General features: G+C 40.5%; 1 protein-coding gene across 2 annotated transcripts in view; it reads left to right on the plus strand.

Annotated features, from left to right (window-relative positions):
- ZCCHC7 (zinc finger CCHC-type containing 7) overlaps positions 1-13,711 on the plus strand; it is a 122,650-nt gene that overhangs the window by 74,014 nt on the left and 34,925 nt on the right. For both annotated transcript variants that reach the window (XM_075527258.1, XM_075527259.1), the window contains exons 5-7: positions 8,539-8,582; positions 9,796-9,921; positions 11,684-11,854. In XM_075527258.1, the coding sequence (XP_075383373.1) occupies positions 8,539-8,582; positions 9,796-9,921; positions 11,684-11,854 (341 nt within the window). The remainder of the gene's footprint in view (positions 1-8,538; positions 8,583-9,795; positions 9,922-11,683; positions 11,855-13,711) is intronic.

Here is a 13,711-nt window from a genome sequence, read left to right on the forward strand (position 1 = left end):
GAAGGAGTAGGCAGAATTGGGATGATTTAGCTTGCCTTTGCCCAATGGGCCAGGTTATTAGCATGAAAGAAAGTTGAACCGAAACTCTAGCCCATACCCAAAGACTGGCAGTTACCCTGTGTTGAAATGTGATTTTCTTTTTTTTCTGGGTTAAAGATTTTTGGAATTTCATGGCAAAAGTAGAGGTGAGTAAGAGCCCAAATTAAGCTTCACAAGTTTCAGATATTCATCTACATCAGTATTCTTCAAACTCAGGAGTTTGGTTCCATATTTCATCCTAACAGCAGCATCAAGAGAGCCATGCTGTTTTTCTAGGATACAGCTGATGATTAATGGTTTTAGGTTTGTGATTCAGTTGAAACATTAATGAATCATTTCAAAGGAGCTTTAAATCCAGATACCTCTCCATTGTGGGGAGAAGCACAATGTTATTGGCACATCTCTTACACAGCTTCTTTTAGGCACGATGGCTTTGCCAGATCAGACACCACAAACCTCAGTAGAACAAGGCTCCATGGGCTTTGTTCCCTCTTTTGTATTTATATCTCCTTCATTCTGTATTGGTGGAAAAAGATGCAATATGTTGCCAAATAGATTCCCAAGAAAATCTACAACTGTAGATTTTCTATTAAAAGATACTTGAGAAGTGAAGCAATGGTACTGTTCAGGCTCTGGTCTTAGCCATTGATTGACTACCATTTTAGCTGACTATATAAAGGAATCTGTACACATCATCAAAACAAAGGGTATGCATTGGTTAGGCTTCTGGACTCTAATAGTTAATAGTGATAACTACAATAGATACTCTTCAAGGGCTGATTAAGAGATGAAGATTCTGTGTGGTTATACAGCTGCCAAAGCCTCTGGCTTCCCTTATGACCTTCTTCGATGAAGTGTTGTATTGCCACTGACAAAATCTGTCGCACAATAACGATCACTTAGATACAGAAATAGTCTCAGTGATGTTAAAGTCGGTACTACAGAGTCAATTCTTGGCATCCTATTGGTCCCGTAAGAAATTTCAGAATATCACTTCCACTGGAGCTAAACCCATGCAGACCTTCCAGTCTTCTGTGCCAGGACCTTGACCGTACTGCCCAAGCTCTTCCGGCAGTCAGCCCTACGAAGACTGGTTGGGGGGAAGGTTTACAGCAACATTCAGTTTGATACCGGAGTGAATACTACAGGCGTGTTGTCAGATGAATGACGCCAGGAAATGAAAATTATTATTCCTGTTTTGAAATTATAATTTTGTCTCAAAACAGGTTTTTTTTATGAATAACTTAGAACAGTCTAAGGCCAGTTTTGGCAGGAATCTATCCTGAAACTTCCCTTTATTTTGCGACTGTAGTTTTGATTTTATCTCTGTATGCATTTTTTCACATGTAATTCTGAGTTAGCGTTTATTATTTTTCTCTTCACCAAGGATTGCTGGAATCTAAAAGGTATTTAAGACAACTTAATCAAATAGCTAAAAAGGCTTTCTCTTCAGAGTAACCTATTATTCCTTTTTCAGTCATATAGGAAATAGTCAAAAAGTGAATTCTTGATGCACCCGATGAGAACAATAGATTTGTGTTCAGTCTTTCCTTCTCTAAATTAGAAATCACAGTATAGACAATGGAATTTCTAAATCATATATTATACCTTATTCTCTGGTGGGAATAAAATGCTCATGTTTGCCTCCTTTTCTCTGTTGAACTTTCACTGCTGTGAACACTAGGAAGAATAACCCTGCAGCTTTTCTTTCTTTTTTTCTTTTTTTTTTTAATCTATTCATTTTATACTTTTCAGACAGATTTTTCCCCGGGGTGAAACAAAGGTTAACTGAAATTTCCTCTGTTGTGTACCTGAACGAATCAGCAGTTTGAGAAGGAAATCCCATTGATGGGCAAAGAGAGTGACAGGCTCTATTTAAAGAATTCCCCCGACTGTGTGGTAGACCAACCATGCCATGAATTTAACTGTTCCTGTGGTCCCCATACTTGTACCCACCAAAAAGAGAGAAAAACCTACTTTGTTCTGCAAATGTTGCGCTAAGCTTTGAAAATCATGAGCCACTGAGTTTTGTGAATTAACATTACTAGCAGTGGTCAAGACTAAAGCAAGCAGTGTTTATAGCATGAGACAGAAAACAGACAGAAAATTATGCGTGCTTACATAATAGAAAAGATACACTACATATTTGTGTTTTAACATGTATCTGTGTATTTTAGCAATTTGATAGTACACATATTTCTCAAGAATATGATTTACAGACTTAAGTTATCTTTTGCTTTATTCACCACACATTCTTATTCCCACTAGCGTGTGAAACATCTTACCCATACATAGCCATAAGAATATATGGAGTCGAGGTAGATGTGAAAGGGCATACACTTGGAAGAAGGTGCAGGATTTATTGTTAGAGAAGTTGTGTGGCAGTTTAGCTACACAGAAAAGAGATACGTGGCTGAAATGCAGTACCGGATGCCTGACATTCGATAAAAAGAGGCAGTATGTGCTAACACCTGGGTGATTTCTGTATTTCGTAATATCTGCTTTAAGTATCAAAAGTGCACATCTCTGCTCGGTTAAATACTCTTAATTCACGTGCATTAAACTTCATGACCTGTGAGTCTTCTTGAAAACTGCAGCTCTAGCCCTGCAGCGGGCCCCAGCCGAACATGCTGCCTGGGGATTGTAAGTACCATGTCGTAGCCCCCGGCCGTCAGACTTTTCTTCTCTGGCAATGACGGTTAAGTCTTCTCCCATGGGTAATGGCTGCTTAAGTTTGCTTAAAGTTACTTTAATAGGTCTTGGGGTTTTTTTTCACTTACGCAGGACTGTTCAGAGGTGTGGGTTTTTTCTGTTTAAACACTGATATGCTTTTGGCCAATGCTGCCTTTGCTTCAATCAACTTCTTACATTTTAATTCATTTCAAAATGGGTTGAGTTGTGTTATTTGTTCACTGTCGTCTTTCTGATATTGTGATGCTTTTGAAAAACATCATGCTGGATCAGATGAAGGTTGCTAAAAATAAAGTATTGCAGGTATTTTCTCACTGACAAAAAATGTGCATATTACTGTGTGCATATATATATATATATATATATATACACAAAAAAGATATCAAGGGGAGAGGCAGGAGAGTCTTTCCTTGCCATGAGAAAATTTCTCAAATTGAACTTTAGTCAATGATTACATCACCTCATTTCTCTGGGGGAGTTTACAGATCTCTTTTAAAGTTGCATTAAAGAGATAGTGACATGTAATCCATTATAACAGCAGGTGTCTTGTTTTTAAGTAAGTCACCTTTTTCTCATCAAAGCAAAGTTGAGAAATCTCTAGAAGTGTCTAAGAAAAATACTGCAGTTGACTGCATTCCTTCTGCGCAGGGGTTAATTCAAGTAACTGCGTGATGCAGAGAGGGCTTCGTCCGCTGTGGCCGCTGTGCATCTCCGAGCCCTGGTAGCCTGCAGGGAGTTGTCTGTGTCGGGATGAAGGTGGAATTGCGAGAAACCAGAAGCCCACGATGTGGGTCCATGACTGGTCTCTCAGGACAGTGCTCTGAGATCCGCTGGCTGCGCAGGGAGTCGTGCAGACCTGCGGTTCCCGCCCTCCAAACAGCGATGTTTTGGAGCCCCGTGTACCTGAGCTGCGCTGTGTCGGGATGCAGCTCGAGTAGGAACTTCAGGCATCCTACGGAGGACGAGCTCCCTTTTCAGTTCACAGTTAGTCTTCGGTGGCTGTAGAGCAGACATGGTTTACGTCAAAAACTTCCTGCGATATATGGGGAGTGTGTGTGTGTGTGTGTGTGTATACACATCCATATATATGTGTGTGTATATATATATATATGGGTACTTGGAATACACCTTCCTAGAAGCGAAAGATGTATAGTGCATGCTAGTGCATAGAAACCTGAATTCCTGTGCTTTGCAAAAATCTGATGTAGGGAGGGAATCTCGATTTCTGTTTTGGGACGCTGCTTGGTTGTTATCACTTCATACTTCCATTCCTTGTTTTTTGGAAGAAGGGCTACTTGAACAGAAAAAATGTGAAACTCATTCTAGCAAATTACATTACAATAAGACTTGAATCACTTTGGTTCCAATATAAACAGGAATTTTCAGATACATGTAAAATGTCACAATGTGAAATTCTTACAGATCTAGATCATTTTTAGGGGTTTAAGGCTTATAATTTTAAAATGTTATTCATTACTCCAGTAGCAGCCAGAAGCTGTGTCCTGACATGCTAAATACTGTTCAGAGATATGTCTGAAACAGTCCTTGTCACAGAGGTCTTGCAGTAGAATGTAATTAGGGTTCTCTATTCTGTAATGTGCTATATTAATTAGCAGTCAAAATGCAATTTTTAAAGCCCAGCTTTGAAACGTATTTGCCCTTCAGGCCACATATCGTACCGTCACAGCTTGAAGCAGCATGTTTCAGTGAACTGATCATAAAATAAACTAAATAAAATACATGTCTGCGTGTATCTTCCAGTTAGAAAGGGCGACGGAACGGAGGGGGGGACGGACACCACTTGCCTTCCCCTTTTAGAAAATTTAGTGTTTTCTTTCCAAAGCTGAATGTCCAGGCTCTACAGTTTTATTCTGTGTTGTTAAATGAGGTAACGAAATAAACCTTTGCAGGGCAGGCTGAACTTGCACAGAGAACAGGACCCTGTTTTCTCCCAGCTCCGATGAGCAAAATTAAAGTGTGATTTTTGGTGGGGTCAAAATCTGTGCCCTGCCTTGCTAGGGTAGCCCGCTCGGCCGCTGGGATCATCAGTGGCACAGCAGATAAGGAAATCTTCTGAACAGTTTATTGTTTATTCTCAGTCAGTTTTTTGTACTGTGGAAACGGATTGTTCCTCCGGGCAATTTCAGGTTTTGACTGCTGGTTGTCGTTCTCCCTCCTCCCCTCCTCTCCCTTTCTGGAATGAAAGAGGGAAGGCTTGAATGCACATTGAACAGTGGTCCTAAATCTGGCTTCACCATGAGCACTGCTCGGAAATTTACATTTTCATGCTGGTGGAGGGATACATGTGAATCTCAATGATCTTTCAAAAATTTTCTTTAAATAGAAGCAAAGCTGTTGCTTACCATTCGTCCTATTGTACAGGGGCGCAGGACAGCCGAAGTGTAATACTGTATAAAAGCAGAACCTTGCACAGAGCTTCCATTTTCATATAAACGGTGTATATTTTGCATCCTGTCTGTCATTTTTTTCTGGCCTCTTCTTTCCCTTCTCTTCTTCCCTGTTCTGCAATTCAACAAAACCGTTTTTTCAAAATGTAAATACAAGAAGTTTATATGGCAAGATCAGGTGTATTTTTTAGTTGAAGTAGTTCAAGTGAATGTAATCTTAAAAAGGAGATTGCTTTTAACAAATGAAGATGAGAAAGAATAAAAGCACAAATTTGTTGAAGTTGTTCTGGGAGGATTTTAGTAATACACTGTGAAAACTCACAGGACCCTTTAAGTAATGTAAGTTCTCACAGTGTATTAATAAAATGTGTGTGCAACTTCTCCACAGAAACAGAGGAAAGTCTCGGCAGACATTATCTGAATAGTTTTTAAACTGCTGCTTTCTTAAGAGTAAAAATAAAGTACTCATAGCCCCATTCCTTAAGGCAGAAGTCCACCCTCTGTGTGTGTGTGCGTGTGCGTCCGTCTGAAAAAAGGATGAAATGCTTTAACGTTGTGCTGGCTTGGCCTTGGAAGACATCAGGTGGCAGGTTTCATTGTACCAGTCCCTGCTAAATACGGAAACTTTCAGCAATTAGCATACGTGTTTCAAGTCTGTGCTTTGACCAAAGTCACCCTCTCAGTCCCAGGAGGGGGTCTGAGGCTGCTGGGTGGGGTTGAGGGGTGGGAGGGCATCGTCCGTGGGCACCCCGAGGTGGTGCGGGGCGCCGGCCGCCCCCAGGCTGCGAGCTGAGCCACCGGTGTCCCCGGGGGACGAGCTCCTCAGGTCTGCGTGACTCTGAGTGTTAAGGAGTGAAAACAAAGATCGTGGGTGCTACAGACCAGGGAGAGCATGGTACAAAGGAGTCTTCAGCACGCCGATGGGTATTGCTGCTGGAGGACAAGCAAAGGGCAAGCCGCACGGCTGGTGGGAGGTGGAGGGGCCAGAACGCCAGCTTGGAGGAACCCGCAGCCGCCCAGAGACTGGAAGTGCCTGTTGGACAAGCTAATTCATCCCAATAAGTGAACAAAATCCGGGGGAGGGGGAGGTATTTATCAACTCGAGCAGACTTTGTGATTTATTTCATGATTTAGTGCCAGACAAAATGCTGTGGTCAACAAGAAAAATCGTTGCAGATTTTTCTATGTGTCTCCAAAGCGCTTTCAAGTTGGTTGCAGAAGCAGAACTCTTCCTACATATTTCAGTCTGAAGAATTTATTGTGAGCAAAAACAAAGCCTTATGCATTCCATTGTGAATTAGACTAAACTGTTAGGTCACCAAATGGATTTAATAAAGAGAGATTGTGCTGAAATATTTCATTCAGCATTAAAGCTTTTCTATTTATTTATTGGTTTGAGCAGTTTTAGTTTCTAGCATTAGGAATATTTTAATCATTGTATCACGGTTTTCCCCTGTGAAGCAGGGGATTTCGACAGTGAAGAAGAGAAACTTAGTTGGTCTGTCCTCAGGAAGGACATGCCTAATGATTAACAGGAGTTAATTCGCTGGTAATTTTTATCTGTAGCCTGTCAACCATTCTGCATGTGCATTTCTGTGAGACACGGCACTCACAGTACCAATTGCCAGGGCAGAGCTTTGAATTACAAATATCTTTTTCTTTATGAATGAATTTCCTTAACAGGCTCCCAAGTAATAAATAATGCACTCAAATATGTCAGTGCATTTCTTTACTTTTAATGGCTAGACACCAAAAGGCCTAATTTTCCCTTGGGCCTACCCATGACTCACTTCCACTGAAGAGAGCTGACGCGATGCTGTCCCTTCCGTCGTCTCTGCTGGGAGCCGAGACTCTGGGAGAAGCGGTCTCCAGGGGTGCGGGCACGGTACCACCTCTCGTTCTGGTGATCGCCTCTTATCCTGAATGATGCTTGGGTGAAGGGTCTGTTGGATACTTGTATTTGAGCTCCGGCTGTGCCAGTTGCTATGTGTACCATTACTTAGGCACGACACATCCCTCAAATCACTTTACAAATAGGCCAGTTAATTCATTATTAATGTCTCTGTGATGGTCGTTAGCATTGTTGGCATTAGTGAGTGTTGAAAATAGAAATATTTCAAAGTGCTGTTCAGATTAGAACAGATAGTATTAGCCCCAACTTTTGGATGAAGAACAGCAGCAAGCAGGTATTATTTGCAAACATACAAAGCACCCATTGTATGTTTGAGTGACGTATGTGGTGTCCAGATATTGCACTACACACTTCAGCTGAAATTGTTGACTGTTTCAGTAAATGAAGGGTTAGACATGACATTATAGATGGTACAATTTTAATTTCTAGTCATCTGCCTTTTATTGGAAATGAGCAGTACCATCAAAATCAGTTGGATACATTTTTACTGGGTTTTTTACTGTTTGTAAATCTCAATGTTGTTGTGATTTGTGTTAATAACACACGTAGATGCTTCATATTTGGATCATGAGAACAGGATGGGACACTTTGTATTAAAAAGTCTGCAAACACACAGGATTAATTTGCACACAAATTGTAATGGTTACTGTAAAAGTATAGGTAAGGCGAACACCTCTGTTGACACGAATCCTCCCTTAATGATGAAAAAGATGCTGTGGTGGTACAGCTGTCTTTGCACAGTGAGAGAAGTAAACAGTGTTGACATGCAGAATTTTTAAACAGCTGTAACTGCATCCCTATTCTTTTAGCTTATTGCTTTTTATTTCCCTTTTGCTTTTTTCTTTTTACTTCTGCCAGTCCAAAGGCTATGTGTGAGAAGGTTATGGTGTGTCAGCTGATAATTTAGTGTGTCGTCCTGATTTATTGCACATTACCAAACCCTGTTTTGAAATAGAGTTACTTAGCTTACAGTCTTAGTTGCTGTGGTTATGCATAAAGTCATTTTGGCATGCAGCAGTCAGAAAGCAGTGCTGAAGACACAGATTTTGCCAGTTTGCAAGGAGGAAAAGTGTATTTTATGCTGTGCATTGACCTTGTTCCATGTGCTCCCACTCTGGCAACCTCTGGACTTGAGCTGGGCATCCCCATGAGTGCAGGCAGAGATAATTCAAATGGCTGGAACTGGAAGCCTTGGAGCCCCTGCCTCTGAAGAACTTGCCTGAATTTATACCCTGGGGGGCAGGGCAAGAGGGTGGTGTCAAATAAAGTCCACCTGATAGCTGGACATGTGCTGATTTTAAGGTGAATCGGGTTTGGTGCCAAGCAGGTTGATAGCTTTCCTTTACTGAAGATAGAACTAGTTTCTCTGCGTTGGTATATTCAAAGTCTATTATCAGTTTCAGTAAGTGCAGTAATCATAATGTTGGATATATTATAGAAGAATATTCATATAAATTAAATGTAATTAATTTTATTTCTGTTTTTCAGGAGAAGTGGATGTGGACTGGTCCATCTGTAATAAAGACTTAGAGGTAACACAGACAACAAAGTGTTCCATAATCCTTTATTTTTGTGTTTGTTAACAAGCAGAGCCAGATAAATGGGATTGAAAAATCCATCTGTAGTTTTTGTGCGGAATCCTTAGCAGTGTCCTCACAAAGGCAGGTGAAGCCTGAGCTCTCGTGCAGTAGGAACAGGTTCACTTGTTGGGGCAGGCACATGAGCAGAGTGGGAAGAGGATGCCAGGAATCAGAGTGCCTCCACAGGCTCTGCGAGGAGGAACTCAGCTCTTCCTTCCCAGTCTCTTCGGAGACTAGTAATTGTTTGTGGGAGCTAAATGGCATTCCCACAGGCAGCACTACAAGCCGTCTGTGTTTGCTTAGCCATCCTGCGCTCCCAGAGGTTGGACTCGGCTTGGGAGTTGGTATGGTTAGTCTGTAACCTGGAGTTCTCGTGCAAGGTACCGTAGCATCCAGGAAGAGTGAGCTTCAGCTGTAAGGTCCAGCTCCTTCTGATTTCTCTTTCCAAGATTCAGTAAAGCTTACATAATCAGGTGACATTAGCAAACTCTTTCCCTTAAGAGAAACGGTATTTTTGTACCTCTCCCATTCACTTGTCCAAAATTTTATTTGAGATTTTTAAAATTGTGATGTTTACTAAGCAGTAAAGGTTGAAGATAGGATTTTCAATTCTGTCTCCCTATGCAGAAAGTATGTGTGAGGTCACTGGGAGAGAGAGAATCGTTTCTAGCTTCTCACTTTACTTCTTTTTCCTTTTTAAATCTTTCTTTACAGTTGCAAATTGCAGATTTGGTCTAGACTTTTATAGCATTGTACTTTGTCCAAGAAGTTTCCCTTAATGTGTGCAAGAAAACATGTAACTTGCATTTGCAATTAATGTTAGTTATATTTGTATTCTGGGAAAAATTCCAGTTCGTCATTAAATAGCATAGTGAGTAGAAGTGTGTTGACTAATCAAGGGAAAGCAAAACTTCATAACTGCAATTTTAAACAGCAAAAAATAATGTCCTGAAGTGGAAGTTTGAAAAAGACAATACTTTTCTTCTAGACCATGCAAGTTTCTCTATAACAGAATTATCCAGTTCAGACCTGGATGTGTAAATTGTACTTGTAAAAGTTAGATTTCTAACTGAACGCTACCAGCAGTGACCTTTACAAATTTCCAGTTCTAATAAACCACAGAATCTCAAATGGTAAATACATTTTTCTCTTCTTGTCTCCCCAGGCACAGATCTCCAACTATGCAAGTGTGAGGCATTCCAGTATGCGGTACTACACAGCTGATAAAAATGTTACCTGTAGAAATTGCAGTAGGCCAGGTCATTTGTCCAAGAACTGTCCTACTCCAAAGGTAAATGCAACACTTCAATTACTTGTAGATGCAGCTGTTGTTTCTAATACTCCTTTGTGCTTGCCATTAAAAGCATTACTTCAGTGGTTTAGTATTTCATTGAAAGGTTGCTCCAGGTTGAGGTATAGCTTGTACAAGATCGGTTTGCTATATAAAATTAGCTGTCTGTTTTGTGGAGGTCATTGTTTTTATTGTTTTTATAAAGGAAAAAATCTGTTAGCATAAACTGAGCAAAAAGAGAGTCGAGTACAATATAGAAACATTTTTTTCATATTGTAAAACTAGTTTTAAGATTTAAAATGTTTTTCAAATGTATTTTCAATAAGAACATAAAGAATCCAAAAATCACCCTTGGTAAATGAATGAAAGCAGATACCTATATAATGAACCATGATTTGAATAATATTAAAAAATATAGACAAGATGAAATTGGAAATAACTTTAAGCAGCTCAGATAGATGCCAAATATTGAGAAAGTTTGTCCAGGGGTTACAGGTTTAAAAATCAGTCACTGTACTGTGAAAAAGTGGGGGTACTTGCATGAGAGTCTGGATTTACCAGTCCCCACAACGAAGTCTGCAAAAATCTCCGTCCCTGAGGCTGTTACCCATGCTGAGACTTTGAGCAACTACATCCCACCCAGCTGAAACATAAGCCCTTGGAGTGAAGATACACTCACTCACTGGGAAAACTGGCTTTAAAGAGATATAGCTATGGCCCCAGAATAGTATTCAGCATTTTATATTTGTCGGTCCATGTGCTTATTCGTGCGAGTCACAAGGCGTGTAGCCAAGTGGCTGTGGCGGGCTGACCCCGGCTGGCAGCTAAGCCCCCACCCAGCCACTCACTTAGGCACCCCTTGTGGGGTGGGGGAGAGAATTGGAAGGGCAAAAGCAAGAAAAACTCATGAGTCAAGATAAAGACAGTACAGTTAGTGAAGAAAAACCCCAGTGATGCAAAAGCAATCACTCACCACAGCAGACTGATGCCCGGCCAGTCCCAAGCAACAGCTGCTGTGGAAAACTTCCAACCCCTAGTTCTGTTGCTGAGCATGACCCGTATGGTACGGATATCCCTTCGGTCAGCTGGGGTCAGCCGTCCAGCTCTGTGCCCCACCAGCCTCTTGGCCACCCCCAGCCTGCTCGCTGCGGGTCAGGCTGGGAAAAGGAGGAACCCTTAAGCAATAGCTAAATGTTGGTGTGTTATCTAAAACACAGTCCCATAGGGCTGCTGTGAAGAAAATTAACCCCATCCCAGCCAGACTTAGTGCAGTGGTCTATGGCACAGACCATATTTACAAACCAGTCCAATATGTTGTGTTATATACTCTACATCATGTTCCTGTGATACGGTTCTGTTTTTCAGCTTTTAAGAAACTTAATAAAAAAATCAGTGTTCATGCAGAGTGCCCAATACTTCTGCTCTGAGTGAAATATACTTACCAGTTTAATGATTATTTTTGCTGTATTCACGGAGCAAATAACATGGGCACTAGGCATTTAAAAAGTGCTTCTGATGCAAGGTCCGAATCAAGAAAGTACAGGGAGTCTATGGACTTAAAACTTTGAGTTTTACTCTATTCATAGTCTTCCTTCACTTCGATTCCTTGATGAAACATAACATCTCTGCAATTCCTAGTAAGCAGTAGACATTTATTTGGGGTGGTTTCTTCTCCATTTCCTCTTTTGATCTTTTTTTTTCCTTTTCTTGAATCTTTTGAAACGTTCTCACTTAACATAATTCTTTTTTTATTTCTCCACAGAAAGTTCCCCCTTGTTGCCTGTGTGCAGGAAGAGGTCATCTACAAAACAGTTGCCCAGCACGTTTCTGTTTGAACTGCTGTTTGCCCGGCCACTATTTCAGGGAATGTCTTGAGAGAGCCTATTGGAATAAACACTGCAATCGCTGTGATATGAAGGGGCATTATGCTGACGTGAGTATAGCCCATGGCAAAGAACTCATTCATTATTGGCTTTGTATCTGTCAAAAATTGAATTTACAACAACCACAATCTTTTCATATTTTCTTTAATTTTATGTAGTGCATATTAGTATATGAAAATATTGTAGTTAGTCGCTACCTAACAGTATCACAGTTTTCATGAAGAATGGTTCAAAGAAAACAAACTGGAGCGTTGTCAACACTCACTCTTTAGTTTTGTCCAGTTTAGTTAGGGTGGTGAAAAATGTCTTCATTTCTGTTGAATAGAAGGTGTAGGGAGGTTGAAATTAGGAGATGTGGTATGCTGCAAGCATGTCAGCAAGAGGTAAAGAATAACTCTGATGGTCCAAGAGTTCCAGATCCGTAGTTTCTTTCACTATGATCACATATTCATCAATGAAAATATTATTAGAAGTTTAAACTAATGTCTAAATGGGTTTGGGAGGCATTTAGAATTGTGCTGTATTTTACATTGCATATGTACTTTACGAACAAAATGGAAATGGTACGCTTTATTTCTTATGCAAGTATAGGTGAATAAAAATTTTATCTGACACGAGCTTATAAGGAAGCAGGTCTACAACCCTATTCACATGCCTTAGCTTAGTTTCTGCCTGCTTTTCAGTAGAGTCCTCTATTATTTATGAACATGCAAGAAGAAAGATAATGATGAAATTAATTGTCTCCCTACTTCTATATCACTATGGACAGGCCCATCACATATATACTGTAAGAGAATTTGTAAAGTAGTGGAACAGTTGCAAAATTGTGTACTCTACTACTGAGAGAAAAATATTGATAGAAACATTTAATGTCTGGAACCTACTGATGTTTTGTCTTAATCCCACGAGAACCACACCAATGTTATCCATCTTCACTACTGTCATTCAAAACCCAACGTTTTCTACTTAGGCCAACGTAGTTCATACAGCTTGGGTGGACGTGCTGGTCCTGCTGCCAGTCACTCTAATTCCTTGTTCTCATTATGTTACGCTACCTCTATGGCACAGGCACCGGAGAGAAAAAAGTACTTGGTGCAAATAATAACCTCCATACCGTACCTAACAAAACAACATTTCAGAGGTGTTAGCAAGCTTGCGTCTGTATTCACAGTGCAAATGGTTCTGTCAAGTGGGAATACAGAAGCGCTCCTTTCATCTTGCTAAAAGACTGGATGTTCAGTTTATTTCCCACCAGATGCTTGGCTGCTTGTTTCAGGTTGAGCAGCAAAATGGGAGAAGGGTTTCCATTTATTTTATAGGGAGATGGAGGCCCCATAAAACACATGCATTCTGTTATTATATTTGCCTGAGCATTCAAAGTTGTCTTGGATAAATGAATGAGTAACTTTGGCATGAAAACAGGTGTGGAAATATTAACAATCTTCAGCTACTGTAAGGATATTGAATTATGTTCAAGGTCACCCAGGTACGCTGTATTCCCTGCACTGAAGACTAGATGGGAGGTAAGGCCTTGGGCCTTCATTTGGCTGAGAGTTTTTTTCTCAAAACTTTTATCATTTACACAGTACCATTGTGGAAACACTCTTCAGTGCATGATCTTCTGTCTTAAAAATATTTCTTCGATTCTTCTGAATGCATTTTGGAACAAGTAGAAACTGTTTTGCTCTTGACGATCTGCTCAAAGCTGTTATTGCTGCTAGTGAAAGTTAGTAGATATAAGAAAGATGGAGAGAGGCTTTCTACCAGGGCCTGTAGTGACAGGGCAAGCGGCAACGTTTTTAAACTAAAAGAGGGTAGATTTAGATTTAAAGAAGAAATGTTTTACAGTGAGGATGGTGAGATGCTATGGGAGTTGCTCAGAGAAGCTGTGGATGCCCCATCCCTGG

This window comes from Mycteria americana, chromosome Z (assembly GCF_035582795.1).
Source record: "Mycteria americana isolate JAX WOST 10 ecotype Jacksonville Zoo and Gardens chromosome Z, USCA_MyAme_1.0, whole genome shotgun sequence".
Classification (NCBI taxonomy): Eukaryota; Metazoa; Chordata; class Aves; order Ciconiiformes; family Ciconiidae; genus Mycteria; species Mycteria americana.